The sequence below is a fragment of the Leptonotus elevatus genome, chromosome 7 (genome assembly GCF_054856555.1).
Source record: "Leptonotus elevatus isolate MCC_2025b chromosome 7, RoL_Lele_1.0, whole genome shotgun sequence".
NCBI lineage: Eukaryota > Metazoa > Chordata > Actinopteri > Syngnathiformes > Syngnathidae > Leptonotus > Leptonotus elevatus.
The window spans coordinates 26,314,567-26,340,983 of NC_141245.1; the positions used below are offsets into that span (position 1 = coordinate 26,314,567).

The 26,417-nt window shown below is 49.1% G+C and overlaps 3 protein-coding genes across 7 annotated transcripts; 1 reads left to right on the forward strand and 2 right to left on the reverse strand.

Moving 5' to 3' along the window:
• Positions 1-1,112: 1,112 nt before the first annotated feature.
• Positions 1,113-11,487, reverse strand: LOC147171712 (nesprin-2). Of its 3 annotated transcripts, XM_086080742.1 has the most exons (13): positions 11,399-11,487; positions 6,046-6,197; positions 5,829-5,979; positions 5,502-5,684; positions 5,302-5,436; positions 4,526-4,720; positions 4,285-4,417; positions 4,067-4,204; positions 3,831-3,922; positions 3,564-3,749; positions 2,787-2,939; positions 2,595-2,713; positions 1,113-2,346 (listed from the first exon to the last, which is right to left on the reverse strand). In XM_086080742.1, exons 2-13 carry the CDS (start codon positions 6,195-6,197, stop codon positions 2,157-2,159), a joined length of 1,827 nt encoding a protein of 608 aa, XP_085936868.1. In that variant the 5' UTR covers positions 11,399-11,487; the 3' UTR covers positions 1,113-2,156. The 3 variants fall into 3 exon arrangements, with proteins under 3 accessions (XP_085936868.1, XP_085936870.1, XP_085936869.1); XM_086080744.1 differs by lacking the exon at positions 4,526-4,720; XM_086080743.1 differs by lacking the exon at positions 11,399-11,487 and having other exon boundaries at positions 6,046-7,058.
• On the forward strand, positions 8,080-23,672 carry dharma. 3 transcript variants are annotated; one of them, XM_086080750.1, is made up of 6 exons: positions 8,080-8,455; positions 12,901-13,350; positions 13,405-13,582; positions 13,852-14,096; positions 14,422-14,582; positions 22,862-23,672. In XM_086080750.1, exons 2-5 carry the CDS (start codon positions 13,234-13,236, stop codon positions 14,524-14,526), a joined length of 645 nt encoding a protein of 214 aa, XP_085936876.1. In that variant the 5' UTR covers positions 8,080-8,455; positions 12,901-13,233; the 3' UTR covers positions 14,527-14,582; positions 22,862-23,672. The 3 variants fall into 3 exon arrangements, with proteins under 3 accessions (XP_085936876.1, XP_085936874.1, XP_085936875.1); XM_086080748.1 differs by having other exon boundaries at positions 12,901-13,582; XM_086080749.1 differs by lacking the exon at positions 8,080-8,455 and having other exon boundaries at positions 12,449-13,582.
• On the reverse strand, positions 15,246-25,918 carry clip3 (CAP-GLY domain containing linker protein 3). Its single transcript, XM_086080739.1, has 14 exons — positions 25,750-25,918; positions 23,269-23,669; positions 22,999-23,138; positions 20,786-20,879; positions 20,547-20,708; positions 20,355-20,473; positions 19,084-19,320; positions 18,306-18,441; positions 18,079-18,222; positions 17,658-17,789; positions 17,198-17,321; positions 17,046-17,116; positions 16,890-16,962; positions 15,246-16,810 (listed from the first exon to the last, which is right to left on the reverse strand). Exons 2-14 carry the CDS (start codon positions 23,654-23,656, stop codon positions 16,756-16,758), a joined length of 1,875 nt encoding a protein of 624 aa, XP_085936865.1. The 5' UTR covers positions 23,657-23,669; positions 25,750-25,918; the 3' UTR covers positions 15,246-16,755.
• Positions 25,919-26,417: the final 499 nt, after the last annotated feature.

Consider the following 26,417-nt stretch of genomic DNA (forward strand, 5'->3'; position numbering starts at 1 on the left):
CCCCCCCCCCCCCCCCCGCTCACCCCCAACCCCCCCAACGCCGTCCTCGCTTCCCGCTGCATAATCCCATTATGTGCGGCAACGAGCTGCCACTGTCAATCAGCGTCGTTGCCATGCCGACGGCCAATAGGAAGCATCCCGGCTGATTAGCCGCGGTAATCTCGTTAGATGGCCCCGCCCCCAACAGGGCTGAGGGGGAGAACCCATCCCCAAAAACTTTTACAGTGACATGTAACCCCCTACTTTCATTTCTCCGGTGGCCATGTTGGATCGCCATGTTGGATCGCCATGACGACGGCTTGATGTTTTATTGTCGTCATGACGACGTCAGGAAACGTGTTCATGGACGCGATCAGCAAGTCACGTGAAGAAATTGTAGAATTCAAAACTTCTGCTAGCTTCATGCTAAAGCTCAGAAAAGAAAATGGACGGATAGATATATTATATTATATTATGCTACGCAAAAACCCTTGAGTTTCACACTCAAGACTTTAAAAATAATGGCAAAAAAGCAGTCATTTTAAAAACGAACTTTTTATCTCTCCTTGAGCCGATGACGTCATCCAACAAAGGCTGGCATAAAAGTTACCAACGAGAGATTGGACTTTCCCAAGAGTCGCCATGTTCAAAATTCCCTTTGCAACAAGAAAAAAAAACATTTAGCCAACCGTTGCGACCTTGAACGAACCCTGATGAGAAATCAACTGAGTTATTTGGTTACTTTGACTTCAATCTAACCACACTAAAGAAGTCATTGTGTGTGCGTGCGTGCGTGCGTGTGAACAAAGGCGCCCCGATGAAGACGGGACGAGCGTAATTGCTGGAATCTTCTCAGCATGAACGTCCCAAATTGTTGGACTGTCGCCACCGCAAAGCAAACGTCCACTTGACACGTCCGCGTCCATCCATGAACGCACCAACACACGTCTTGTGACCACTTCCCATTTTGCGCACACGCACGCACGCACGCACGCACGCACGCACGCAGCAAGTGGCGTTAATCTCCACTTAATGCATTAACAGCATCAGCCAGCGGCGTGACGAGACCTTCTGCCGACACGTGAGCGCGGCACGAGAGGCGCGCTCGTCAACGCACAACATTTGTCAACACGCAAGGCACAACGTGTCCTTTTTATTTGCTATCCTTTGTACAAAAAAAGGCATTTTTATACAATCCGTGGTTTGATTGACACGTTTCACAAAGCATCATAAAGCTTGACAATCATCAACAAAGTGAAATGCTTTGAATTCCTCAAAGCTCACACGTAAGAGACGCAAACCCAACATCGCGAGCAGTGCTCGGTTTGGTGATGTCAAAAAATGTTGTTGTAAGCGACTTCAGTTGGCAAAATAATACAAAACATTGACATTGATTTGGATTTTTTTTACAACAAACTCTTCACTTGAATTCCCAAACATTCGCCTGAAAATCTCCAAGATGGAGTCGCAAGCTTAGCAACAAGCTAAGCTAACGACTCATTGACATGTTAAGTTCTGAAAAATCTTTGTTTCACTTGTTTGTGTCAATGTGGAGGAAACATTTGTGACGGTCAAAAATGTTCCAACGTGCTTGTATGCTAAATGCAAAAAAGTTGCACTCGCACAAGTTAAAACGTTGTTTTTGAAGCATTTGGCCTCCAATATACCAATTTGTTCATCATTTAAGTAAACATTGCATATTCATAATTGTTATGATTTATGGCGGCAGTCCATTTTTTCCCATAATGCCAAATGCAAGCGAAAGTCAACACCGTGTGGTATTACAGGAAAAATGCCACGTTTGTAGCATTTCGCACTTGAAAACATGCTTAAAGATATTTTCAAGTGCGTTCTTGCCAGTTACAAATGTTGAGGCCACGCCTCCGTCGTACCGCAGAGTGGTTGGAACGTGTTGGTCCAATGGAAGCCAAATGCTCAAAACATGACGTGTTTGCGCTACTGCCGCTGACTTGCGCATGCACAATTGCGGTATTGACCCGTAGCGTTTATTTTTGGGGGGTGGGGACGCGCTTTTCCAGCATTTGGCCTCCATTTTGCCAATTTGTTCCGACCACTTTGTAGCATGTTGGAAACGACATGAGCCAACGCTGGCGGAGTGCTGCGAGTTGACCGAGCAGTCCAGCGGTACCGGTGTCACGTGACCGCGGGCCGCGGCGTCAGGTGGGCGGGGGTCCGTTGACGTAGCTCAGGTGCAGGCCTCCCGACGCGCCGACGATGCTGCGGCGGCACGGCGGCTCCAGGAAGCTCCACAAGAACAAGAGGCAGGCCAGCAGAGACACGGCGGCGCCGGCCAGCACGAGGCACTTGGCGGTGCGGCGCAACGCGGCCCGCGCCGCCACGCCGCCCCTGCCGGGTGCCAACATTCTTAGAATGGCTTCTTTGCAATGCACGTGGCACATTTGGAGTTGGTTTTTTAACAATGGGTGCGTGTGAAATGTGGAGATTTGTTGACAGTATGCGTGGGAAAGTGACGAGGTTGACGCTGTGCGCGTTTGTTTGCAAAATGTGCAAAATGGAGGTTTGCTTACAATGCGCGAGTGAAATTTCAAGATTTTTCGGACAGTTTGTGTGTGTAAATTGCAGGACTGTCTCACTTTTGCTGTGTTTCAGCGCAGAAGGACTCTCCCTCCTCTTCCTCCTCTTCCTCCTCTTCCTCCTCTTCCTCCTCTTCCTCCTCTTCCTCCTCTTCCTCCTTTCCCTCCTCTTCTGGAGTCTGAAAAAGAAAACATCTCTTTTGTTTGAACAGAGACATGACCACATCCTTGAAGCCGTTGAGTGAGCCGTGCCTGGTGTTGCGCCGGCGTCCAATCGGACGAGGAGTTTGGGTCATGTGACGACAAGCTGGCCCAAGTGAGAGAGGGGTCGTCGCCGTCGTCGCCGCGGCAACTTGGGATGCGAGTGACAAGTTCTGCGGGATCCCTCTTGCCGACGGTCGTACACTGAACACAAACAAAAGCTAACATGCAATCCTGGAAGCTAACTCACAAGCTAACATTGGAAGCTAACGTCAGAGGTGACGCTGGGAAAAAAATGTTTTTGTTAGCATTCGTTTTCATTGTCTCAAACATTAGAGGTAATGTTGGAACCCCAAAAATGCTTCAAAAAACACTGCTAAGCGAAACATTAAATACAACAAAAAGTGTTTTCCGTAGAGCCGATCAACGATCGGGCAAATTGAGACATTACAGTCTATCGCCCATTTTGCATAAAATGCTAAATATCAGCCGATCCGATCGTCGTAAAGCCCGTTTTAAACCCTACGTTGAATGCCAACTTGGTCTTACCTCAAACATAAGACATGACAGTGGAAGCTAACTTGGAAAGCTAACTTGGAAAGCTAACATTGACCCCGGAAGCTAACATTGTAAACTAATGGAGGTAATGTTGGAAACTACTGATGGTTCTTCTCGCCAACGTTAGACGTATTGTTGGAAACTAACTTATAACATTAGCGGTTAGCTTCAGCAGCTGACATTGAAAGCTTCCGTTGATGCTAACTTTTGTGAGCAAACTTTGGAACTCCAACATTGTAAGCATCATGGACGCCAACTTTGGAAGCTCACCTGATTGTCCGTCTGCACGGCTTTACAGCAGGAAGGCCGCTCGGCGCCGTGGACTCCGAGCCACGCCCTCACACGCCCGCCGCCGTCGTGTTCTGGCGTGGAGGTCGCCCAGCGCTCACGGCGAGGGCTCGTCACGTCTGCTTCGGGTGAGAGGACGTCCGGGAGCGCCGGCGCCGACTTCAAGTGCTGCACGCAAGCGACAGCAAAAATGCGTCAGTCGCGTCACGGATCACGCGACCGCTCGCTGCTCAAACGCACGCGACTCACCAGCGCTTCTTCCTGCTTGATGATGTCACTACTGATGACATCAGCGCTGAGGGAACTGATGTAGCTCCACCTATTTGGGTTTTCTCTGGGACCTGCACAGCCAAAGTAGACTTTGAGTTTTACCTCAAAGTTTGAGTCATCGTTCCGATAATCACATCACATGACTTCGAAGTTCTGAAAGTTCGCTTCCATCCCTACAAACAAGTCACGACTTCCTGCTTGATGGTTTTTACCACCTGTGCCGGCGCTGTAGTAGGAGAAGTCGCTGCAGGAGACGGAGCGTCCCACATCCACTGAGGGGTCCCACTCCAGACCCAAGTGCTCGTGGGAAGGCGAGGATGGCGAAGGAGGACGGTGATGATGAAGATGGAGGTCTGATGGGAGAAGATGGACACGTTCACTTGGGAGTCATCGCTTCTTCCTCATCTTCCTCATCATCAGCGTCTTCACTGACCAACGTGTTCACTTCTACGACTGGCAGGGACGTCCTGGTGGACTTTGTCAAGCGCTCCGTCCTCCTCAAACAAAGTCTCCGATGGACAACCGGAATCCGGCGGCAGAGTCAGCAGGAAGTCGTCCTCAAAGACCTGAGAGGGACGGTGAGGAAGAGGAGGAACATGACGAAGACGGACAGAAAGAGAGACAGTCCGACAAACACGGACGGACGAGCGTGAGACTTGCTCTTGGGAACGCACCAGCCGCATGCTGAGCAGTCTGGCGTGCGCGCGCGTGATGTTGCTGGAGACGTGACTGCACTGGCGCAGAAGCTCCAGCAGGCGGCGCTCCACCCGCCGCGCGTCGCAAGCCGTGCTGCGCTGGATCAAAGCCTCGCCGCGCTCCAACACGCCGTTCAGGCGACCGCAGTTGGCGCTCACGCTCTGCTGGAACGACTGCACAAACAAACGCACGCCGGCGTGCGGTTTTTCCAGCACTTCCTTGCCACGGTCTTCGTTTTTCAATTTAGCCTTCAACAAACGGCTGCAGGTTTAACTTCTCAGTACTGAGTCCTGTCAGGTCCACTTTGGCCAGGCTGGGGTCCAGTGGTGACGATAGATGCATTCTAGTCCACGTGGGTCCATCTTAGACTATCGTCGGATTCTGTTGGGCCAAATCTGTTCCATTGGTGGCGCCAAGTGCAGTCGGTTGCTACCAGATTAGTTGCGTCCTTTTGTGTCTGTCTGAGCCCATTTATGTATTTCTTTGGGTCCAGTCTGCTCTAGTGGGTTAGTCAGGTCAAGTTAGTTCCAACTAGTCCAATCCCAGTCATGTACAATTTGATCCAGGTCCTGTCTAGTCCACTTTGGCCCATTGAAGTGCACGTGGTTCTAATTTAGATTTAGTTGGGCCAAATCTGTTCTAGTGCCACAGATTGAATCGGGTCTCAAGGTGGATATTGGGTCTAGTTGGTTCTAGTTGGGTCCAGTCTGGTCCAGTCAGTCAGTCTACATCCCATTAACTTAAATAAAGGCACCTGCAGTTGTCGGAGTTTGTGGCACGTGTTTCCCGCCATGTGTTGGACTCCCACGAGCCGGACTTCCATCTCAGCCAACCAGACGGCGAGCTCCTCGGTCTCCTCCTCAAACTCCTTCCACTCGCTCACCAAACCCTGCAAGAGGTCACACGCATTTTGTTGCGGTTCTGTTTAGCTTCTTCTCGATTCTGTTGCGCGACCTTGAGCCTCCTGCTGATGGACTCCAGTTTGACGCCGAGGCGGTCCCATCTGTGCCCGCAGTCCCGGGCCGCAGCCAGCAGGCGGGCCCGCATGGCGCCCTGGAACAGCACGGTCAGGGTCCGGTTCCTCTGGGTCAGCGCGTCCAGATGAACCAGTTGAGAGGCTGCCTCGCACAGCAGACTCTGGCGCGTGCGTTAACACACGCACGCAAGTAGAAATACACAAAATTCGCACTTTAAAAACAACCAATGCTCGAGCAAAGAGACGTTCACACGGACTGCGAACGCAACGTCCACATTAGATCGTCTCAAATACGCGTTTGTCACCTCAAACCTCCCGACGTCATCTTTGGCTCCGGCGCAGGTGACCCGAGTCCAGTTGTGGGAGGAGACCGCCCGCTCGGCCAATCGCAGCCAAGCGTCCAAGCGGGCGTGTTCCGTCATGAAGCCGTGCCAAAGCAGCCAGCGCCGCTCCAGCCTGCGGGCCGCAACCGCAAGTGACGTCAGCGCTCGGCACCGCGTCTCAAGCGTCAGTCAAACTCACTGGTGGCATTCAAGCAGGTCGCCATCTTGGCTGCGGGCGTCCGTTGGCTCCTCGTGGGTGGCGTGGTCTTCAGGCTGAGGGTTGACATTATCGTGGCGGCGTGAAAGGGGCGTGTCTAATCCAGACATTCTGACTTCAGGCCTTTTCAGCATCTGGAGAAGAGAATGTTGTCGTGAAAAGACGCTGTCCCGCTCAGCCGCGTTGGACCGGCGTCCGTCCCCTCTTCTCCTTCCGCCTTTGTCAATCGCAGTACCTACTGTCCCCTGCAGGACTAGAGCAGATCATGGCCGCAATTTAGAAGCAGGACTCGTCTTATGCTAGCTGCTAAGGCTGCTAAGACGTCCTCCTCCGGCTCTGTTTGCGCATCGTGTGGTGATGTTTGCCAGCTCGCATCACTGATGTCACTCTTTGAGTCGACATCATCCCGAGTGGCGCGTCCTTCCAGATGACACGCGATCTGCTCGTCAGTTTGGGGGGGGGAAAAGAAAATCGCACACGTGGCGGTTGTCTCCGCCTTGTCACTTCTTGCCTTCTTTACCTGGCTCGCTCGCCAAAATATGTCGACGGCCAACGGAGACGGACGGTTGGAGGTGACGATCTGATCATGTTCAGAAACATTCCTCGGAAACGGTGGCGATAATCGGAACATTGAGGAGCTTTTCCCTTCCAAAGGAAGCTCACGGTGTAAACATGTTTTTGTATCGTTACACAACTGAGGTCTTTACCGACCAAGCCCAGAACTTTTCCCCAGGAATGTGCAGCAGCTCCGAGTGTCGAGTCCAGTCCGCTTGGAGTCACTTGAGTCCATTCAGCTGCACTGCGGTCCACTTCAGTCAGTGCCAGTGCGGCTCGGTCACGATGGTTTCGTGTGATCTGGTTCAGTCATCGCGTCGGATGCTCGGGCCGCATCGTCTGGCTCTTTGCGATGCGTCCAAGCAGCCACCGGCAGGTGACGTTCGCAGCGGAGGTCTTTCTTTTAGAAGAAGGAGTCTCAAGCAACCGTCTCGGGACCGACGGGGTTCTTGCTTTGATATAAGAGCGGGACGTTTGAAGCCTTGATAAAAGAACGAGTCATGTGAAGCAGATATCTCGAGTCAGGTGTCACTTCGAACCAGCAGGAATCCTGCTCGGGTAGCAGAACAGGAAAATGGAAGCGCTCACTCTCAGGTGTCATTCAAAAACGACTTTTCTTGCTTTAAAGAGAAACGGAAGTATGAAGCGAGCCACGTTGAGTCAGGTGTCAATCAGCTTTTGACAAAGACCCCAAAAACCACATCTTTTAGCCTCAAACCTTCTCACCTGGTAAAATAAATGAGTACAAATGGGATCACGTCACACGTGTGTTTCGTGCTTCTGTCAATTTTGGACTAAACGTTGGTGACGTTGCCATGAATCATTTTTCCTTCTCTGCTCATGACCCAAATCTGAGCTTGTGCGATTTAACTCCAATGAGGATAATTATGATGATGATATTATCCGGGATGAAAGCTGCGTAGGTTTGAGCTGACCTGAGATCCGATGCGATCGGGACGCGGTGATGCGAACAGGTAGTGATGTCGGCAGATCCGGCGAGCGCAGGCCAAACTTCATTTGCCATAAATTCTCACGCATGAAAAAGTATTGATCTTATTTTCCTCTGCACTGCCATTGGAATCAAATCTCAAGTCCGCCTTCCTATACTTGTTATGTCTACAGTTTATTTTTTCTTTTCATTTGTACTGTTACAGCAATCTTTCATAATCACTTTTTGAACGCGAGTGGAATCTTGTACAATAATTAAGCCCTAACAGCTTCATTCTCTCCCAATAACTATTTTAAAATTATGCTAAACAAACAAACTTTGTAACACAGTTTACCATAAAAAGAAAATACAAATGAACAATATGTAAAAGATAAAATATACAAAATAAATACGTAAAAGAAAAATAGTAAATCCGTGTCACACTGTAGCGGCCCATCGGCATTCGCGCTTGTTGTGATCATGTGACCGTCAGGAGCCAATCATGTCGTTTGTTTACCGGAAGAGATTTGCGTGTGTGACGCGACATGCCGCATGCCTTCCTTCCTTCCTTCCTTCCTTCCTTCCTTCCTTCCTTCAAAGTTTGGAAAGCTGAATCCGAAAAGCGTTTTTTTCCTTTCTTAAATCAATGGACGGACCAGAACTTTTGTGTCCTGCCAGGAGCCGCCTCAAAAGAGCACGATGTGGCCAAAGCCTTTCGAACCATCAGGCGGCGCTTGCCAACGAATTCGTCTCACGACTGGAACTTGCGAAGTGAGTGACGAGCGCGAGGTCGGCAACATTCGACGAATTTCGACGGCTGCTGAAGAGCAAACGGAAACGAAAGTTCGCTCCAGAAGGATTTTGGAGCAGTTTTAGGTCGGCCCGCTCGTGCTCAGACGTTACATGAAGGTAAAGGAAATGGATTTCTTACTTGGAATGTGCAAGATGAATGACTTGAAACGAAATTAGGCTTCATTTGTCTACGCTGCTTTACTTCAAATGTTTGTCAGAATGATTATAATTTTTGGTTGAAACAAAACTTTAATTTGCACTGAATTATAGGCCTGACGTGCTTGTGCCTCTTAGTGGATAAGAACTGATTTAAATTTGTGTTAAGGGTTTACATGCCTGTTTAAAAATAGGTGTCAAAATTAATCAACAACTAATTATCAAATTAATCTATTATATATAGTAATCGTTTGGAGCCATTGTTTTAATTTAATAGTCCAATTTCTGTTATTTCAGCCTCAGCAGTGATTATTCTGATTTCTGTCGTCTTTGAAAGCGGAGTGATTATCTTTTGTTTCATCAACATTAGAAGATATCATTATTATTATGATATATTTCTGCTTTTACTTTGGAAAACAATGACCGAAGCAGAAGCTGAATCAGTTGGTCGAGTACATCAATCCCTCTCGTGTTCTATTGCTGAAGTTGTCTTTTAAAATCACGAAACAAAACCTAATTAACAATAATTGGTCAATAAGTAGTCAATGTTTTGCAATACACTTTGTGCAAAATTTACATTTGATCGGATTCTTCGACAGAATAATCCATGCTCGAATTTTTTTTGACAGTGACAGCCCAATTTCCTGAATTGTTCTCCGAGGATAAACATTTATCAGATCATTTATGGTATTATTTATGAAAATTAAAACACTGAATACCCCCCCCAAAAAAAACAACAACTCAATATTATAAGAAAAAGCAAATGTGACTTGTTAATTTTGAAATCAAGGAAATCACAGGAGGCCAGAACGTCGCAGTTTAGAAATGTGGACCGCATGAATCTGGTTGCTTTTTAATGCGCTGGAATTCTGTGAGGTGCCACAAGAGGGCGGCAAAGGACTACTCTTGTCTAAATGAAGCTCTTCAACGCATGCCAACGGTTCCTTGGCATCTTTAACTTGAGTACAAAAACAGATCATGTCTCCATTTCCTGCAGTTGTGCTTGGTGTGAAATGTTGGCTTGCTTACTTGAACCTGTTGCTTTCATGGGCGGTCGGAATGTCAACAGGATAATTGCGCCTTCGGCCATCTCGCGGAAGAGCTTTTTAAAACGTGCCTGGCACTGTACGACGCCGACATAGATAGATATGATTTGGACTCGTAAACCAGCCTTTTTTCAGACCAAGCAAGCGAAATCGGATCCATTCCCACGACACACCTGCCGATCTCTCACCCGAGCCCATCTTGGTTTGCGCTCGCAGTATCTCGTCTCCCGTCCTCACAATGGGTCCATTGAGTGTGCGTTGCCGTGACGACCGCTGCTTTTGTTTGTCCGGGTTGGGAAGCGGGTCATCCGGACCTTCGCTGGCTGCCGGCCGGCCGGCCGGTCAGGTGACGGGCTGCGCTCGCACGACACCTGACTCCGAGCGCCCGGGGGCCACAAGACGCCCACCATTCAGTCGGTCGGTCGGCATTGTGCTCCAAAACTAACGCGGCTCTTCTTGTTTGCTCGCCTGATGCTGTTGATCACAAACGTAACTTTGTGGCTTCCTTTAGCGCTCAAGCATGATTGGGACCCGTTTACAACAAATACTCAAATGCAGCTACGAACCCAATGGTTTCTCGTCATTGTCTAAAACAACATCGAACCTTGAACTCTTGAGGCGGCGTAATGCTGCACGGCACCCGCAAACTGAGGAGCAGGTGACGTTTTTGCAACACGTGTCGGATGAGCGGCGAGAAGAAGAAAAAAGTGAAAACAAAGATGGCGATTCTTGACTAAAATAATAAAAAAATATATATTTATTAAATCTAAAAAAAAAAAAATTCAATAAACATGTTTAAACAAATAATTGAACAAAGAGTCGCAGTATTTTTTTAGGGCTAGAAAAAAAAGTCGACCAAGTTGGATAAATTGACTTAAAAGCCAGGTCGACCTGAAATGTCTGCCGCCGTCCTTGTTTCTACACGGAGCTTTTTTGCAGACGCACGCAGAAGACAGGAAGTTATTGAGCTGATCTCGTTTACTTGTTGAAGCAAAAATGACTTTTAAGACACCATTACATGTTTTATCTTCATATAATGATGTCAACTAAATGCGAGGTAGCGTTTGTTTACCTTAAATGCTCATCGCTAGCCCGTTAATGCTAATTGCAATTGCTAACCATTTAGCATAAGCTAATTTGGTTGGTGTTTAATAATACTCATGAGCAGAAGATAATGACAAATCCGTCGTTATATCCACTCAATTGAATTTGCTTTCAACCATAGTAGATTAAAATAAATATCATAATGATAATAAATTATGGGGCGGGGAAGTGATTATTATTATTATTATGCAAATATTTTCCCATTTAGTGAAAATTAATATTTACTCCAAATATTGGTTTTCGGCTTCCTAATAATCTGTAACCGGTCTATAAAAAAACAAAACCATAACGGTCTATCATCTAATAAACAAGTGAGTGGTCGCCCGCCAATTGCAGGGCACACATATAGATGTGTGTACGGACTGGTCGCCAACGTCAGTCACTCCCATTCGCCTCAATGGACAATTTGTTGGTCTGCAATCAAGCTAACATGCTAACACGTCTTTGGAAAGTTGACTCGAGTGACGCCGGTCCCGGTTACCACGGCGACAGAGGGTGGTGCACTTCCTCAACACTCACACACTCACACATAGTTGTGCGCGCGTGCGTGTGGTGTAAAGGATGACCTTTCACTTTCCACACGAGACAAAAACAGCACACGCCACCAAACGACACAACGAGCACTTGCGTCGCGTGCGCGTGCGCGCTCACACGACAAACAGGAAGTTTGCAGTTGGGAGACGTGAAATGAAAGTCAACACTGGCGAGGGTTCATTGACTGGCGGCAAGAGGTTAAAGGCCAAAGCAAAGTTACCTGCTGCCGGGTGAGGTCGCGTCAAGCGGAGAGAAACTCGGTGTGGAGTGGTGAGGACGTCAGGTTCGCTCGCATGCAGGTGTCCTCACAGGCCCCGCCCACTGCACGCACCTGAAACTGCTCAGGCAGGAAAAGTTGTTGACGCCCACTTGACACCCGACACTGCCTTTTTTGTTTCTTCCCATGACGGCGTCCCTTCATGTTTTACTTGCATTTCCATGCGCGGCCCAAACGTTGTTGTGGGTTCTACTCCCAAAACACGCCGACGGGCCAAAACGTGTCACATGTCAGCCCAAAAGTCAACTTTTCAAAGGAGATGTGCTTCAAATCAAACTGGCATTTATTTCGGAGCGAGGGGAATTTGATGTATTAATAGTACCAGTGGTATCATTACTTTGTATCGGTATCAGTGACCATTCAAGTTGAGTACTCGTACTGATATTGGTCTGGAAAAAAAATGCTCATAATAACTTGAACTGGGATTAAAAATGAAAAAATAATCCACAAATCAAATTAAATAGATTTTCAGTTTTTTCTTTTTTTTTTAATTCTTGAAAAAATGTTGACAGTTCAAAATACTGAATTCAACAATTTGATTGTTTGATATTGTTGTGATCAATTTGACCTGTGAGGCTTTTTGTCTGTGAAAGGTGCGTTATAAATACAATTGATTTCCATTCAGTTCAAGATTGAAGTTGCGATTCTTGTGTAAAATGAAAGTTAATCAAAGAAAATCAAAACGAAGAAAAAAGACAAGAAAATAAATCTAATTCAGATCAATTCAAAGAAAAGGACAAAGAAAATAGAGCAAAAAGGGGATCCTTCCATATGCTCGCTGATCATGCAAATGAACGAGACAACAAAAGAAAAGGAAAGAGAAAGAAAGAAAAAAGTTTCATTGAAGTTGATTGAAGCAAGTTGCCACGTGACTCGCGTGACCTTTGAACAGCCAAAGTTCAAAGTTGACTTGTGTTTCATCTCTGACGTGCTTTCAAGTGGCGCTTCTCTTCGAGCTGTGATGTCATAACAATCTCGCTCACATGCACGATTGTGACGTAAACGCACAAACACGTCATCGTCACAAGCGGTTGCCGCTCCTGTGGGGACATCTGCTGGACATTCTCAATATTGCAGTCGATTGCATGTTTGTTTTTTGTTTTTTCATTTTTACTTTTGACGTCATGTTGTTTTGGACTTAGTCGCGTGTGCAGCTGCATCATCATCATCATCATCATCATCATCATCACAACAGAAGAAAAGGAAACCTCAATTGTTTGCAAGTGAAATTGAGTCATTACTTTTGTTTTGAGTTACTTTTACTTTGCACACTTTGACCTTATGACTCCTTTCAACACTCATTATTACGTTTAAGTCTCGTGACTTTGCACAGCCAATATTTTTCTTCCTTCAGTCTTCCTCAATCCCAAATTGTGACTTTTACCCGAGTTTCTTTCCACACGAGGTACTTGAGATTGTTTTTTTTTTTTTCATGACTGCAACAGATGAAAGAAGAAGCCCAATGCGACGAACCCCCAAACATGGAAACACGCACGTGCAGACGACTGATGAGGGTGCGAAGTGTGATGACGACGACGACGAGTTTCGCCGATCAAAGGCGGAAACTTCTTGTCATGTCTGGGAATTCAAAGACGCTCATTTGCATACGAAAGATGCGCTCGCCCTTTGATGGCGGCCTCGCCGCCGCCTTAAAAGCGGACGCTGAGCCCCGTTGGACCGCCACTGCTCGCACCCTCATTGCTGCTCAACAGATTTGGAGGAACTTTGCAGAACTTTTGAAGACGTGGTAGGACTTTGTGTTGCCGGTTTTTGTCCTCATGGAGGCCCGCAGACTGTCGGACTTCAGCGTGGAGCGCATCCTCTCCCTGCAGCCGGGACGCAAGCCGTCCAGCGTCGAACCGGGAACGCCCGTGGATGCACTTGACCCAAGGCCTGGTCCCGGTACTTTTCCCGGTCCCGGTACTTTTCCCGGTCCCGGTACTTTTCCCGGTCCCGGTACTTTTCCCGGTCCCGGTACTTCCGCTGGTACTTGTGCTGGTGCTACAGTTGCAACGTGGCCCCACGTGTGCAACTTTGCGGAGACCTCGCACCCTTTTGGGCTGCTGCAACCTGCCAACTTCGACACGAGGCCCTCGGTCTTCATCTCCTTCAACCCGGACCTGCCAGGTACGTTCGAGTACAAGCAGTCAAAGTTGTCATTTCAAATCCAGCTCCAGAAAGCAAAAATCCTGCCAGTTTGGCTTTAGCCTCAGGGCTAGTTAGCTGACTAACTAGCTAGCTCCCATGGTGCTCGTTTACCTGCTACGGGGCTAGCTAGCACGAGGGGCGAAAGCCAAACGGTGGCAGGGTTTCGACTTTCTGGAGCTGGATTTGCCACCTCTGGTAATGTTGCTCACGATTACTAATGACGTTTTTTGTATGTTTTGCTTGCGCAGAAGTGGCCTTGTGGTGCGGTTGCCACGGTTACTGCAGTTACTGCGGTTGCCAGGATTACGGACCCCCTGGACCGTCACCCCGGGCCCCCCCTAGACCCCGTCCTCCAAAATCCCGGCGGAGGACCACGTTGACGTCGGCGCAGAGCCGCCACTTGGAGGCGCTGTTCGCTGTCTCCGACTACCCGCCGGCGGCGGCGCGCGCTCGGGTTGCCGCCGCCGCCCGACTCGACGAGGAGACCGTCAGGGTGAGTTTGAACCTCTGCAAGGGGTCTCGCACCAACTTCAATAGCACGTTAGGACATGTCGCACTTGAACGTGATCATTTTGACTTCCACATTCAGCAAAACAAAAACAAAGTCATTCTTTGCGTTTCCGTCGGTATTTGTGTGTGTCTTCTTTCTCTCATACAAGAGTTTCTGAATTATGGAAATGGAGCATTCAAATGTTTTTTACCATTTGACATTGGGCATGAATTTCCCCTCTTCCACTCTATAAAAACTTGTTTAGAGTGCCTCGTTATCCTCTGTGCAGCGACCTCATCCTGTCCTTTTTTGGGTTGTTGACATTTAGGTTTGGTTCAAGAACCGCCGAGCACGCAGGAGACGCCAGTGCAGCAGGTCAAAGGTCAGGCCAAAAGAAGCAGCGGAGAACAAAGCCTTCAGCGGCCTCCCCTGACGCACCTGAACGCATCGTCGTCATCGTCGTCATCGTCTTCATGCACACGGCCAAAGGTGCGTTGAAGCCGAACGCCTTCATTTGCTTTTCCCGCGTTTGTTTGCGGCGGCAGGCGAGCCGGCGTCCGCTCCGGACCGGTCGCCAGTCAGTGGCAGTTTTCTGAAATTGATTTGAGTTTCTTTCAAGGAGTGCTTTCAACACCATTGAAAGCAAATAAATGTTGATTTGGGCACAAATTCACTTGACTGCTTGCTTGCTCGTTCTTCCGGTGCGTCGAAGAAACGGACGTTGGCGTCTATCACGCAAGCGTGACCTTTTCATCAGGCTCTACGCCAGGTAATAGACCGATTATCGCCGAATCAAACTTTCTTTTTTCTTTCTTTTTTTTTTTTTTATATGTGGTGAGTTCAACTTTCGGTTATTGAAATTGTCACTTAACTTTACGAGACGCTCCTGACCCTGCATGCGAACCCGTTGCACTTTTTGTTTTTGGAACCAAAAATAAGTGAACGTTTAACATTTCAGGTATAAAAATAAACGACCAAATCTCAAACTACCTCAAGTATGGAGGTGTCTACTTTACTGTAAATGAATATCGGCTTCAAATATCGGTTGTCAACCCTGAAAAGCCCCCTGGTGGTCTATGTCTGCACGTGCGTCATCAGGCACGGCAGGTCTGGAATCACAAAACAAAGAAAAAACAAAGCAATTGACAGGTATTTAAAAACAAACATCAAATGCTTTATTTTGTATAATATTTACTGAATTACTGCAGTTAAGATTATTGGATACATTTTCATGCTGATGACAACATGAGAGGATGAGAAAATACACAGATTATAGTACACAGCATGCAGTGAACGCAAGGAACGCGCACACGCACGTGCGCGCGCACACGCACACACACGATAGAAAGAACAAAAGAACACTTTTTGGTGACGTTATCAAACAACACTTACGTTGTTGTTGCACTTGTTTTTAGCTTCGTGGGACCAAACTGTTTTTCAGGTCATTTGCACTTTTGAATAATAATGACAACACTTTACGTTTACAGGACACTTTTTCTTGTTGTTATTAACCTGACAACTTTGTTCAAAACAAATGCACAAATGTCTAAATGACGCTAAATTGTCTACTTGAAGTGAAGAATCTTCATCACTGGCCTGGTGGTCATTCGACAAGATAACAGATATTTATTTCTATACTGTTCGTGTAACCATATTGAACTAACGACTAACGAGCGACTCACTAGTGGCACCTAGTGGCCAAAGCAGAGGAAGCCGAGCGCTGCATAATATGTTGAATTACGAGCAGATCCGGGATCAGCGGAAAGCAGCTTCTCGGTGAAGTTCTTTCAGGATCACGCAACAAAAGGAAAAAGGAAAAAGAGATGATTTGGGGGCGGAATGAAAATACTCCGGGTAACGTATGAATAAAGTTAGTCAGGCCTTCAGAAACATGTTGATTGTTTGAGATGAACAAAGACGTCGACATGAAGCTGATGTTGAGGAAAAGTTGGGATTATTATAAATATTCAAGTGGAAACATGTTTCAAAGAAAGGCAGCAAAATAAAGGCTTCAAATTGTCAACATGCAGAAAAGTTTTGGCTCGCCGAGCAGTTTGGATCAACGTTTTGATGATAAACCAGATTTCAATGAAGTCTCGTCAAGTGGAACTGGTTCTGCTCCAGATCAACACATTCGGGAACCGATAACTTGATGATGATCTTTTAGAAAAGATTTGTTTGCTTTTCACATTGTGAAAGACGCGTCCACGATGGAGCTGTCAACTGACCATCAATGCCCCCCCCCCCAAAAAAAAAAACCCAAACAGCAACAACACTAAGCATCAATGTCGTCTCGTATCGAACATACACGACAAACGCTAGAATGCGGCGGGAAAATCTAAACATGGAGGAGTAGGTACTAATGCTAATGCTAATTGTTAGCCTAGTGAAGAAAGAGTGAGCTAGGAGGGACGATGCTAACCATGGGAGGAGTTTGTGGCCAACGGGGTTGTTGTCGTTTTTTAGCGGGAACGCAGAACATCTGATCAACATTTCAACAAGGCACTAAAGATTTCCAACGGCTAAGCGAGAAGAACACGAGAGTGCGAGGAAAGACTGGAGAAGGACGGCGAGCTGAGAGCACGGGACAAAAGCTTCACCGGGTTTGACGACGGCGGCCATCGGCAGCTAGAAGATTTGCCGGACGCGGGAACGGACGCGGTTAGGACTGCATCTCGCTCCGCAGCATCCACGGGAACCAACAGCAGAAGAGCAACCTGAAGCAGACCAACCACAACGTGGCACCTTGGCTGAAGTGGCTCCGGGTGCGAGCGCTGGACGGCGCGACCGACTTACCTTGATATGGAGCTCTCGGAGGTCAGATCTTTGGGAGAACGGACCGTGTTGAAGTTCCGCTTGGGCTGGGACACTGCGGCAAAAACAGCCAGGACGCCGATCACGTCGCATTCAAGACCAGATGCAGCTGACAGTCGCGTCTTCGCGGATACTCACTGGTGACTTGGTGGACTTTCTTCATCGTGGAGTTCTGCTCGTTCTGCGGGCCCTCTTTCGGTCCTCCAATCCTGAAGGAACAACAAGATGGTAAAAACCTGACACTTGACGTCACGTCAGCAGACGGGGGGGGGGGGGGGGGGGCACCTTACCTCTGGACCCGGGAGGGCGGGGCAAATACGCCGTATTTAGGCAGGCAGCTGAAGTAGCGCACCCCGAACACGGAGCCGTCGTGTTTGCCGGTGGGCTGGTCCAGCTCCACGCCGAACCACAAGCCTGCGGGATGTCAATTTGTCAGGTCGCGTGCGGTACGAGCGAGCAGCGTCCTTCATCGAAAGCGCGGACGTGAAAAGCGGAATCGGAATCGAGAATCGGAATCAAGTCCCACGAGAGCCGGGATGGTGGCGGGTATGACTGCTGAATTTGGGGTTCTGGTCAGACCGCGTCACCATCTGTGCAATGGTTTCGGTAGTCAGCAGTGGCGCTTTTAGAGATTTCTTCTTGCTGGAGTCAAATCGACTTCAGCAACGCCACGGAAACCCGGACCCGCTTACAGATGCTTGAGATTGCGATTTCCCGTCACTTCTGGTGTCCTCGAGCCAACAAACTAACCTGGAGCAAAGTCGGTTTTTCCAAAGTAGCGCACGATGCCAGTCTTCTGCCCGGCCACCAAGACCTGATCTCCAACCTCGGCGTTCAGTCCTTCTGGGTCCAGACTGACCACTGACGATTTCTTCTTCAGGCCTGCCGACACACAGCACACGTGAACAAATGTTCTTCCTGGCGGGCACAACTCAAATGGATGCATCCGTCCGTCCGTCCGTCCGTCCGTTAGCCAAAACCGCTCACTCTGTTGAAGGTCATGAGCGAGCCGGAGTTCGAATCCCATTTGACTTTGAGCAAAACCCTACAAATTGGTCGGCATTCAGTCGCAGGACGGACGCTCGCATTCACACCGTCACTGAGTGGGAACCGAACCCAAACTGGCTCGAACCCACGTCAGGCCTGGAATGATAACAAATATTTGTCTTGCCTTTCTCCTTCTTCTCTTTCTCTTTCTTGGTCTTCCCGGCGAGGCGCGAGGCCAGGTCCATGCGGGGTGTCCTGGGGGTGGAGGTGACGGAGGAAACGTTCTGTTCCGCGGACCTGGAAATCTTGGACACCGGAGCGAAGATCCCTTGAGACCAGAAGAGAGAAAAACGCTGAAACCTCCTGCGTCCGTATCGTCCGCCCGCAGACGAAGCGTCGGCAGCGCGTTACCGAGTTTGGGCGGGCAGACGAAGTAGCGGACGCCGCCGACGCTGCCGTCGTTCTTTCCCTCCGGCTCGTCCAGCTCCACGCCGACCCACTGCCCGCTGGCGAACTCTGTGGTGCCGCAGAATCGGAGCGTCCCAGTCTGCAAGACAAGAACAACTTTCTGTGAGAAGGCAGCAGTCATCCTCTGCGTGTTCTGTAGAGTGAGGCAAGTGGTCCAGAATCAGAGTCCAGAGAAGACAACCAACCAGTGGCCTTCTGGAGTCCATCATTGCGATTGAGACAAAAGCCTGGCGATGGCGTTTGGACATCATTGGAGACGGTCTAATGACGTTTTGTCGGGACAGGCGAAGCGAGAGAATGCTTTTTGGACAAGAAAATGCCGGATGCTTTTTTTGGACGCAAAGTGGTCCAGGATCAGAGTCCAAGTAAGGCTACCATCAAGACTGAGACAAAAGCCCGGTGGTGGCGCTCAGACCTCATTGGACATGTTCTAATGACTTTTTGTTGGGTCGAGAAGTGAAATGACAAAAGCAAGAACGATCATTTCGTTTTTTTAAGGATGGTGGAACCTTGACTTTCGAGTTCAATTCTATTCTGTGACCAACAAAAAGATTTGTTGTGTTCCTCAAAAAGCATTTTTTTGATCCAATATGACTTGCAAGGGTTCCCAAATTGGGACACACATTTTGGGGGGGTCCTTTTGAGTCTTTCAATTCGTGATCGAATGGAATTTCTGAGAGGAGTCCTCTCACGGGGTCCGCACGCCGCACGCGCCGCTGACCTTCATGTCGTCCAGCAGGACGCGCTCGCCCAGCTTCATGCCCAGCGAGGACAACATCAGGTTGCCGGGAATGTTGTCGTAGTTGGGCAACGTGGCTCTGGGGAGGTTGCAGCTCAGCGGGAGGGCGTCCAGCAGCAGCTGCTTCAGCTCTTTGGCCACCATGGCCGCCTCGGCCTTGTCCAGGCTCATGTCCATCGGGTCGGGGACCACCTCGCCGGGGACGTGGCCGTTCTCATTCTGCAAAGAGGAGACGAGAAGTGTGTCGGGTTCTGTGCTTTTTGGTGACATTTTGGGATTTGCGACCCGACTACGATTGGTCTCCTGTTATCTGGAGTTTTTGCATCTTCTTGTGTCCCGCCTGCTCCTTCTGTCTTTTGTCTCCACCGGGAGCTCGCTCTCTGTCCGCTCCGGTCTTATCAGTCTAGTTAGTACCGGGTGCCGCTTTTCATTTTCTCGGAGCGCGTCTACGTGAAAACGAGTTCAAGTGCATCTGCAAAGGTGTGAATTTTGAAACGGGGGTCGCAGCGTGAAAACATTTGAAAACGCCGCCCTTGCGTTTGCATGTTAACAACACGGTCGCACTTTTTCCAGAGACAAATGTCTCCTTTCTGGCTCACTTCGCTTCCCTACCGCCATTCTTCCGAGTATGTTTACGTGTTTTTTTTGTAACATCCTGTGGCAGCACTAACGCGCCGCCGAAGGCCTCGTTTTTGAGTGCCAGCAGACAAACGCGATTGTGCGGGACGCTTTTGTCTCCTTTCCCGTGCCGACGTGTCCTCAGCAATTGGTTCCTGGTCAGAGGTCGCGCGATGTTAGCATTTTCGATGCTGCCTTTTAGGTACTTTTGTTTGTGAATACGCAAGCTGACAGCGAACCTGCAAATGTGTGCTTTGGCAGTGAGGTCACATGTCCACATGGATTCTTTTTCGTTTCTCCGCCGCCGACGTTCGGGCCGTCTTGTGGCATCTCGGTGCCGAGGAACAATGTTGGAAGTGAGCTGCATTTAGACGCGCTATAAAAGTTACCACAAGCAGTCGTTTGCACCATGTTTGGCCAATGCTAACATTTTTTAGGAGGGGTGTCGGTTACTCGTGAATTTTCACTCGCCGTGGCGGCGGCGAGCTCGTTTGCTTTCTGACGTTTGAGTCCGCCGGACTTTTGCCTGAAATGACGCAAACGTCAGAAGCTTGTTTTGTGACAAAATGTCGCGTTTTCATTTGAATGTCTTTCAACGTTTTCCGAAAGCAAGAGAAGAAGAACCAAGTTCTGACCCGGACGCTGGGGTTGGCGCCGTGCTCCAGAAGACACTTGACTGCGCCCAGACACAGGTTGGAGGCGGCGATGTGCAGCGCCGTCCCGTAGTGGAAGTCGCTGCATGTGGAGTTCAGAACTGCCGCACAAAAATGAGCGGGAATGAGTTTGCGTGACGACTGGCTCAGCCCGACCGTTGGTTGCGGGTCTACCTCTGGGTTTGGCGGCCTTCAGCAGGACTCGGACCAGTTCCGGAACATCAAAGTAGGCGGCGTAGTGCAGAGCGTTCATGTTGGTCCAGCGGCTCCTCAAGCTCACGTCGGCGCCGAGAGAAATCAGCCGGCTGGTCAGACGCAGCGCCGCAGCCGGGTCGCCTGCAGCGCAGCAAAAAACGGCAAGCTAACAACCACAGAACCGCCGCGTGACGTCAGAACCGGAGGGAAGGTCTCACCAACGCCGTGCGCGCCCGCCTTGCAACTGTAGTGGAGGAGGGTCATGTCCGTCAAACCGTCGCGGTCGTTCACGTGGCAGCCGCGTTTCAGAATCTGACGTACGCACACACAGACACACTTTAATGGTGCGGCTTGCATACATGGTGAGGAGGAGTCAGTCTTGAAGTTTTTTTGGGGGGGGGGGGGGGGGGGGGGGCTGTACCAATGAACTAAACATCAAAAGGAGGTGATGACCTGCTCATCCTGTGTCACTCCAGAAATCGTTCAGAGGTCGAGATCCAGATGAGACCAAGAGTGTATACATCAAGGAAAAATACACCCCGCCCCCAAAAAACGACCAGTACCTACCCACCACCCCCCCCCCATTATGTTTGCAATGAAAACAAATTCTGCTATGTTGTTTTTGAAATAGTACAATGAAACAAGACATTAAATCTAAGCCGATTCTGATCAGTTGTATTGACCCGGTCTCGAGTCCGCCCTGTCCGGGGTCGAGGCAAGGCCAAGTAAAAAGGCCTTCGATTCGGAGACGAGACCTTTCAAAAGTCTCCAGACTTTGAGGATTATAAGACTATGAACCGGAAATGGGTCCGTCATTTTAGCAAAGCTGCTGGTGACAGTTGACAGGCTGCTTTGATTGTGCCTGTGAGGTACAAGGTTCAAATGTTCTGTATGAAAAGCACACGCTCGGATGTGGACAAAATCAGTTTGTTTATTCTCGAGTCGTATTCTTTGTCTGCTCAACAAGTCCTCCAACAATGGGGAATATTTCCCGGAGGAGGCGGGACTTCTGACTTCCGGGCTTCACACATCAGCGCTGTTTCCGTTTCCTGTTTGCAACGTGTGGGCCGCGTCCCAATTCTTGCGCTTGCGCCCTTGTGCCTCTCGGTTGCGCCTTCCCGTCGACGGGTGCGAGTGTGTCGTGCGTCGTGTCTCTAGTTGTCCGAAGCATTTCAGAGAGCTGAGGCCCCCCCGCGCGCTCCCGCCGATGCGCGGTTGGGGGGCGCAGGGGTGGGCATGCCAATGTTAAAACGCGGCCAGCGGTGGCCAGAAGCGGCGCTGATGTGTGAAAGCCGGAAGTCGGACGTCCGTGGCATCCGCCCCACGCGGCCATATTGGTTTGCCATGCAGCAAAATGCGGCCAAGTGTTACGTATTGAAGTTTAGCGAGCTCTGTCGGCCATCGGTTAAATAGCGAAAAAGCTGAGACTCGCACCCGGATTGTGCGCTAACAGTCCAGTCATGATCTTAGTGTTCATTTTTAGTGTTGGCATGCATGTCAATTTGCCGTCACGGGCTAACGGTTGAGGTTAGCGTTATGCTTTCAGTGATGTCGTACAGTAGACGTGACGTCTTTACGCGGGACGCTAATTGTTGAGGTTAGCAAAAGGCACCGTGAGATTGTACACGTAGACCGTTACAAAACATGGAGTCAACACTAAAACAATCACTGGACAAATACCTCAGTCAGATAAACGCTGAGGGGTTCGAGTCCGGGTTCGAGTCTCACTTTTGTATTTGCGCGCTATTTAACATGGCCGGCGACACGGTGGCTGACTGGTTAGCACGTCCGCCTCCCAGTGCAAAAGGTTGTGAGATCAAGTCCGGGCTTCGGCCTTCCTGGGTGGAGTTTGCATGTTCTCCCCGTGCTTGCGTGGGTTTTCTCCGGGTACTCCGGTTTCCTCCCACATTCCAAAAACATGCATGGCAGGTGAATTGGACACTCCAAATTGTCCATAGGTGCGATTGTGAGTGTGGTTGTTCGTCTCTGTGTGCCCTGCGATTGGCTGGCAACCAGTTCAGGGTGTACCCCGCCTACTGCCCGAAGCCAGCTGGGATAGGCTCCAGCAACCCCGTGACCCTTGTGAGGACAAGCGGTACAGAAAATGGATGGATGGATGGATTAACATGGCCATTAGAGGTCGCTAAACTAAAATACGTAACACTTGGTCGTAATTTGGCATCTTTTTAAAACGATCTGCGTGGTCGTATTTTTTCTGACTGTCTGTCTGCTCCGCGCCGAGTCACGACGGCGCCTCGCTCGATTCCAATCTCTCCGCTCTGCTGCTTTTGCAGGCCATGCCGGCTTTTCAACTGGGTCATCTGGTGGAGTGCGGCGCTTCATGGCCTCCCTGCTACGCGGCTGCGGCTCGATCCGAACGAACGGCGGCACTGAGCGCGCGGGCAGGCGGCGGCGACGGCGGCGTTCTCACCTCGTTGCCGATGACGTCGATCTTGTGCTGCACCTGCGGAACCCACTGACGCACGATGGCGAACAGCTCCGGGACGGTGGTCCGGGGGTCCGTGAGGATCTCCAAACAGGCCGGATCGTTGGGGTCGAAGAAGGTGAAGGCTGCAAACCCGACACACGCAAAGTCAATGTTGTGAAGAGCAACAAAGACGCGCGAGACCATGCGATGACGCACTTGGCACGCCGCGCCGCCGCAAAATGTGCGCGCGCTTCCGAAGACTGTTTGGCGTACCGTAGTCTTTTGGGAGGGGCGCCTGCGCAGAGGGGTGCACCATGGCCCGACGTCGGCTCTCGTGGACCGGACTCTGGAGCGCGGACACAGACAGTGGCTCGCTCTCGTCGGGTGCGCCGTCGCCGTCTCTGGCCGCCGACTCCTCGAGCGGCGGCGCCGGCGGCTGCTGGCGTTCTCCTCCCTCCTCCCGCTCCTCCTCGTCCTCGCGCTCCTCGGCCGGCTCGTCCTCGTCGTCTGCTCTCTCCTCGTCTTCTTCATCGCCCTCCTCCTCCTCCTCCTCTTCCTCCATCAGCTCCTCGTCCTCCTCTCTTTGCACCCTGCCTTCGTCCTGCTCCTCGCGGTCGTGCCTCTCCTTCTCCTGCATCTCCAGGTTCTCCTCTTTGGTCATCGCTGCGTCGGGCCTGTCGTGCACACCAAAGTCAGCGCTTGCATCACAGGCCTTTTACTCCTCGTCACCGTGGGCCACGTCTTAGCCCAGCAGGTAAACTGGCAAGTCGCAGCACCTGAGCCTAAAGCCGAACCGTGGCAGGGTTTTCGCGTTCTGGGTTTGTCATCTCTGCCTGCGCCGAGTGGCAAGCAAAGGTTTTCGTTTACAACTCAAGTGTGTTGAGAAAGTCACTGTGCACGTTTTCAATCACATCTTGCACATTCATTCTCGTGCACTTCCTGTATTCTGACTGGACTGCAACTTACCCGTGCAAAGTGACGTCCCAATCACATTATATTGTTTAATTTAATTTCAGAGAAGGTTTGGTGAAAATAACTGCTTGTTAATAAGTAGCGGGGGGGAATGCAATTTTGGTACAGATTTTCAAATAACAAACCCCGTAAGAGAGACTTGATTTGCTTTGGCACAGCATAGAAAATGAATTGTCGGGCCGGTTCTGGCCGCCATGTCGAGACAAAAATAGAAGAATTGCTCAGTCGTGTTTCATTTTGCATTCAGTTACTGTTGCAAGCAGAAAGAACACCAAAGCTCACGAGGCTGCAGCTTTGGACTGCGAACATCAACAGCGGCCGAAAGCTTTGCTCGCTAAAAGCTTCCGCAAACACGTCTTTGTCCGTCACAGCTCCTCATGCACTTAGCAAAATGGACACCAGCGTGAAATCCAACCGGCAGCCCCTCCCCCTTCCCAACGCAAACGTCCATCCGCCGACAACGGAACTTCCGGCGTCCTTCTTGTGCCTTCAAATACAATCTCAAAGCGCACGCGATGATGCCGCCGTTGACGAGCACTCAAAAGAACATTTGTTGTTAGTGTTTAAGCAGCGCACGACATCCGGAGGAATAAACTCGATTGGCTGAGATGTCGAACTTCAACATCCAGCAGCCAATGAGGGAACTTTGCCAGGCTTCAACAGAGAACGCACTCCCAGACACGATAGTCGAGCTTGATTTGTCCAATATTTTGCGATTTGGATATCTCACCGGATCGGCTCCAGCACGCCCGCGACCCTCATGAGGAGAAGCGCGTCCGAAAAGAAGAGGAAATAACACTTAATGAATGAACAATTGTTTATCATTTTTTAGATAACATTTTTTTAGTGCGCTTTCCTTTTCTACAAACATTTGTGAGTAGAAGATCCAATCACGTCGGAACCACAGTAGCAATTTTGCCTGTAAAACAGCACATTTGAGTAGAGCGAGTTTGTTCAAATTTGATCAGTAAGATGAAACGCAACGTGTCCGCATAAAAAGCTCACAATGTTGTAAAAAAACAAACAAACAAAAAAACTCACAATAATGGGGAAAAAAAGCACAATATTGTGTTTTTGTAACAGCGGTGACAAAAAAAATGCAGTTGGATTGACCACTCATTTCATTGTCACGTGCTGTAGTGTATTCAATTAAATATTATATATAATAATAATAATAATAATACATATAATTCACAAATGTTTAACACTTCATTGGAACAGGGTCCAGTCCACATGCATATTATGCTATTTCCGTATTTGAATATGCATATAGGCTCGTGTACGTCCACTGACTACATCGTGTAAATGTGTGGACCACAAGCAAGGAGGCCATGGCGTCCTCCTCCTCCCCCCCCCCCCTCCTCCCCCTCCCCCCTCCATATCTCAGCCTCCATTTTACATCCACACAAAACGTCGCTACAAATAAACAACAAACACACGTCTGACTTTGTAGGCTTACTTCTCATTTGTAAACAGTTTAGGATCGTGTTGGCGAACGAAACAACATTTGTAAGCGAGACGCTTTGAAGGCCAACGTGCGCAGCAAAAGCGCACGCACGCACGCACGCACGCGCCATCACGAGGACATATGATCATATCAAATATTGTTTTTACAAGATGCTTCGAGAAGCCAAATGAACGATGTTTTTATTTTGTATTTATTTGACAACGCTTTTGTGTTCCGCTTCATCGTCGTGAGCGCGCGCACGAGCACGCCACATCAGCAATCGCAGTTCATTTAAGGAAACATACTACATTAAAAAAGGTTTCGGTTTTTTTTACCTGAAAACAAGCCACTTGCTGGTAAAAGGCGACGTACGATCCGCTCTCACAACAACACGGATGATGATGATGAGGATGGTGGTGAATGCTGATGATGCTGGACACAATTCTCTCTCTCTCTCTCGCTCTCTCTCTCTCTCTCTCTCTCCCTCTCTCTCTCTCGCGCTCTCTCTCTCTATCTCGGCAATTATGTTTAAAAATATATATATACGTTAACGTTTTATTTTATTGTTCGTTCAAACTAAGAGTCACCCACTGCTGACATTTGTGAGATTTATTACGTGCACGCAAAATACGTCATAACCGGAAGAACGACACAGCGAGCAGTCAGTCATGTGTTGTTGTCACTAATTTTCTGGTTTCAAGAGGATCATTTCTGTTGTTTGTATTCGATACAAATTCAATCAGACTGTCAAACAAGGAGGGAATAAAGTCCTGTGATATTAACTGACGCTTGACAGACATATCAATGTGTTGCTGTAATTTAGTATGAATTTAATTGTAATTGTGCAAAGTTAAGCGACATGTGTTTATTTAACCTTTGCAGGACACATTTGAGGTGTTTTTGTAATAACTTTTGGGATTTTGCCCTCAACCAATATGGCAGAATTGCGTCGCAATCGAAGGACACACTCCTTTTTGCTTCTGATTGGCCAATACAGACAGAG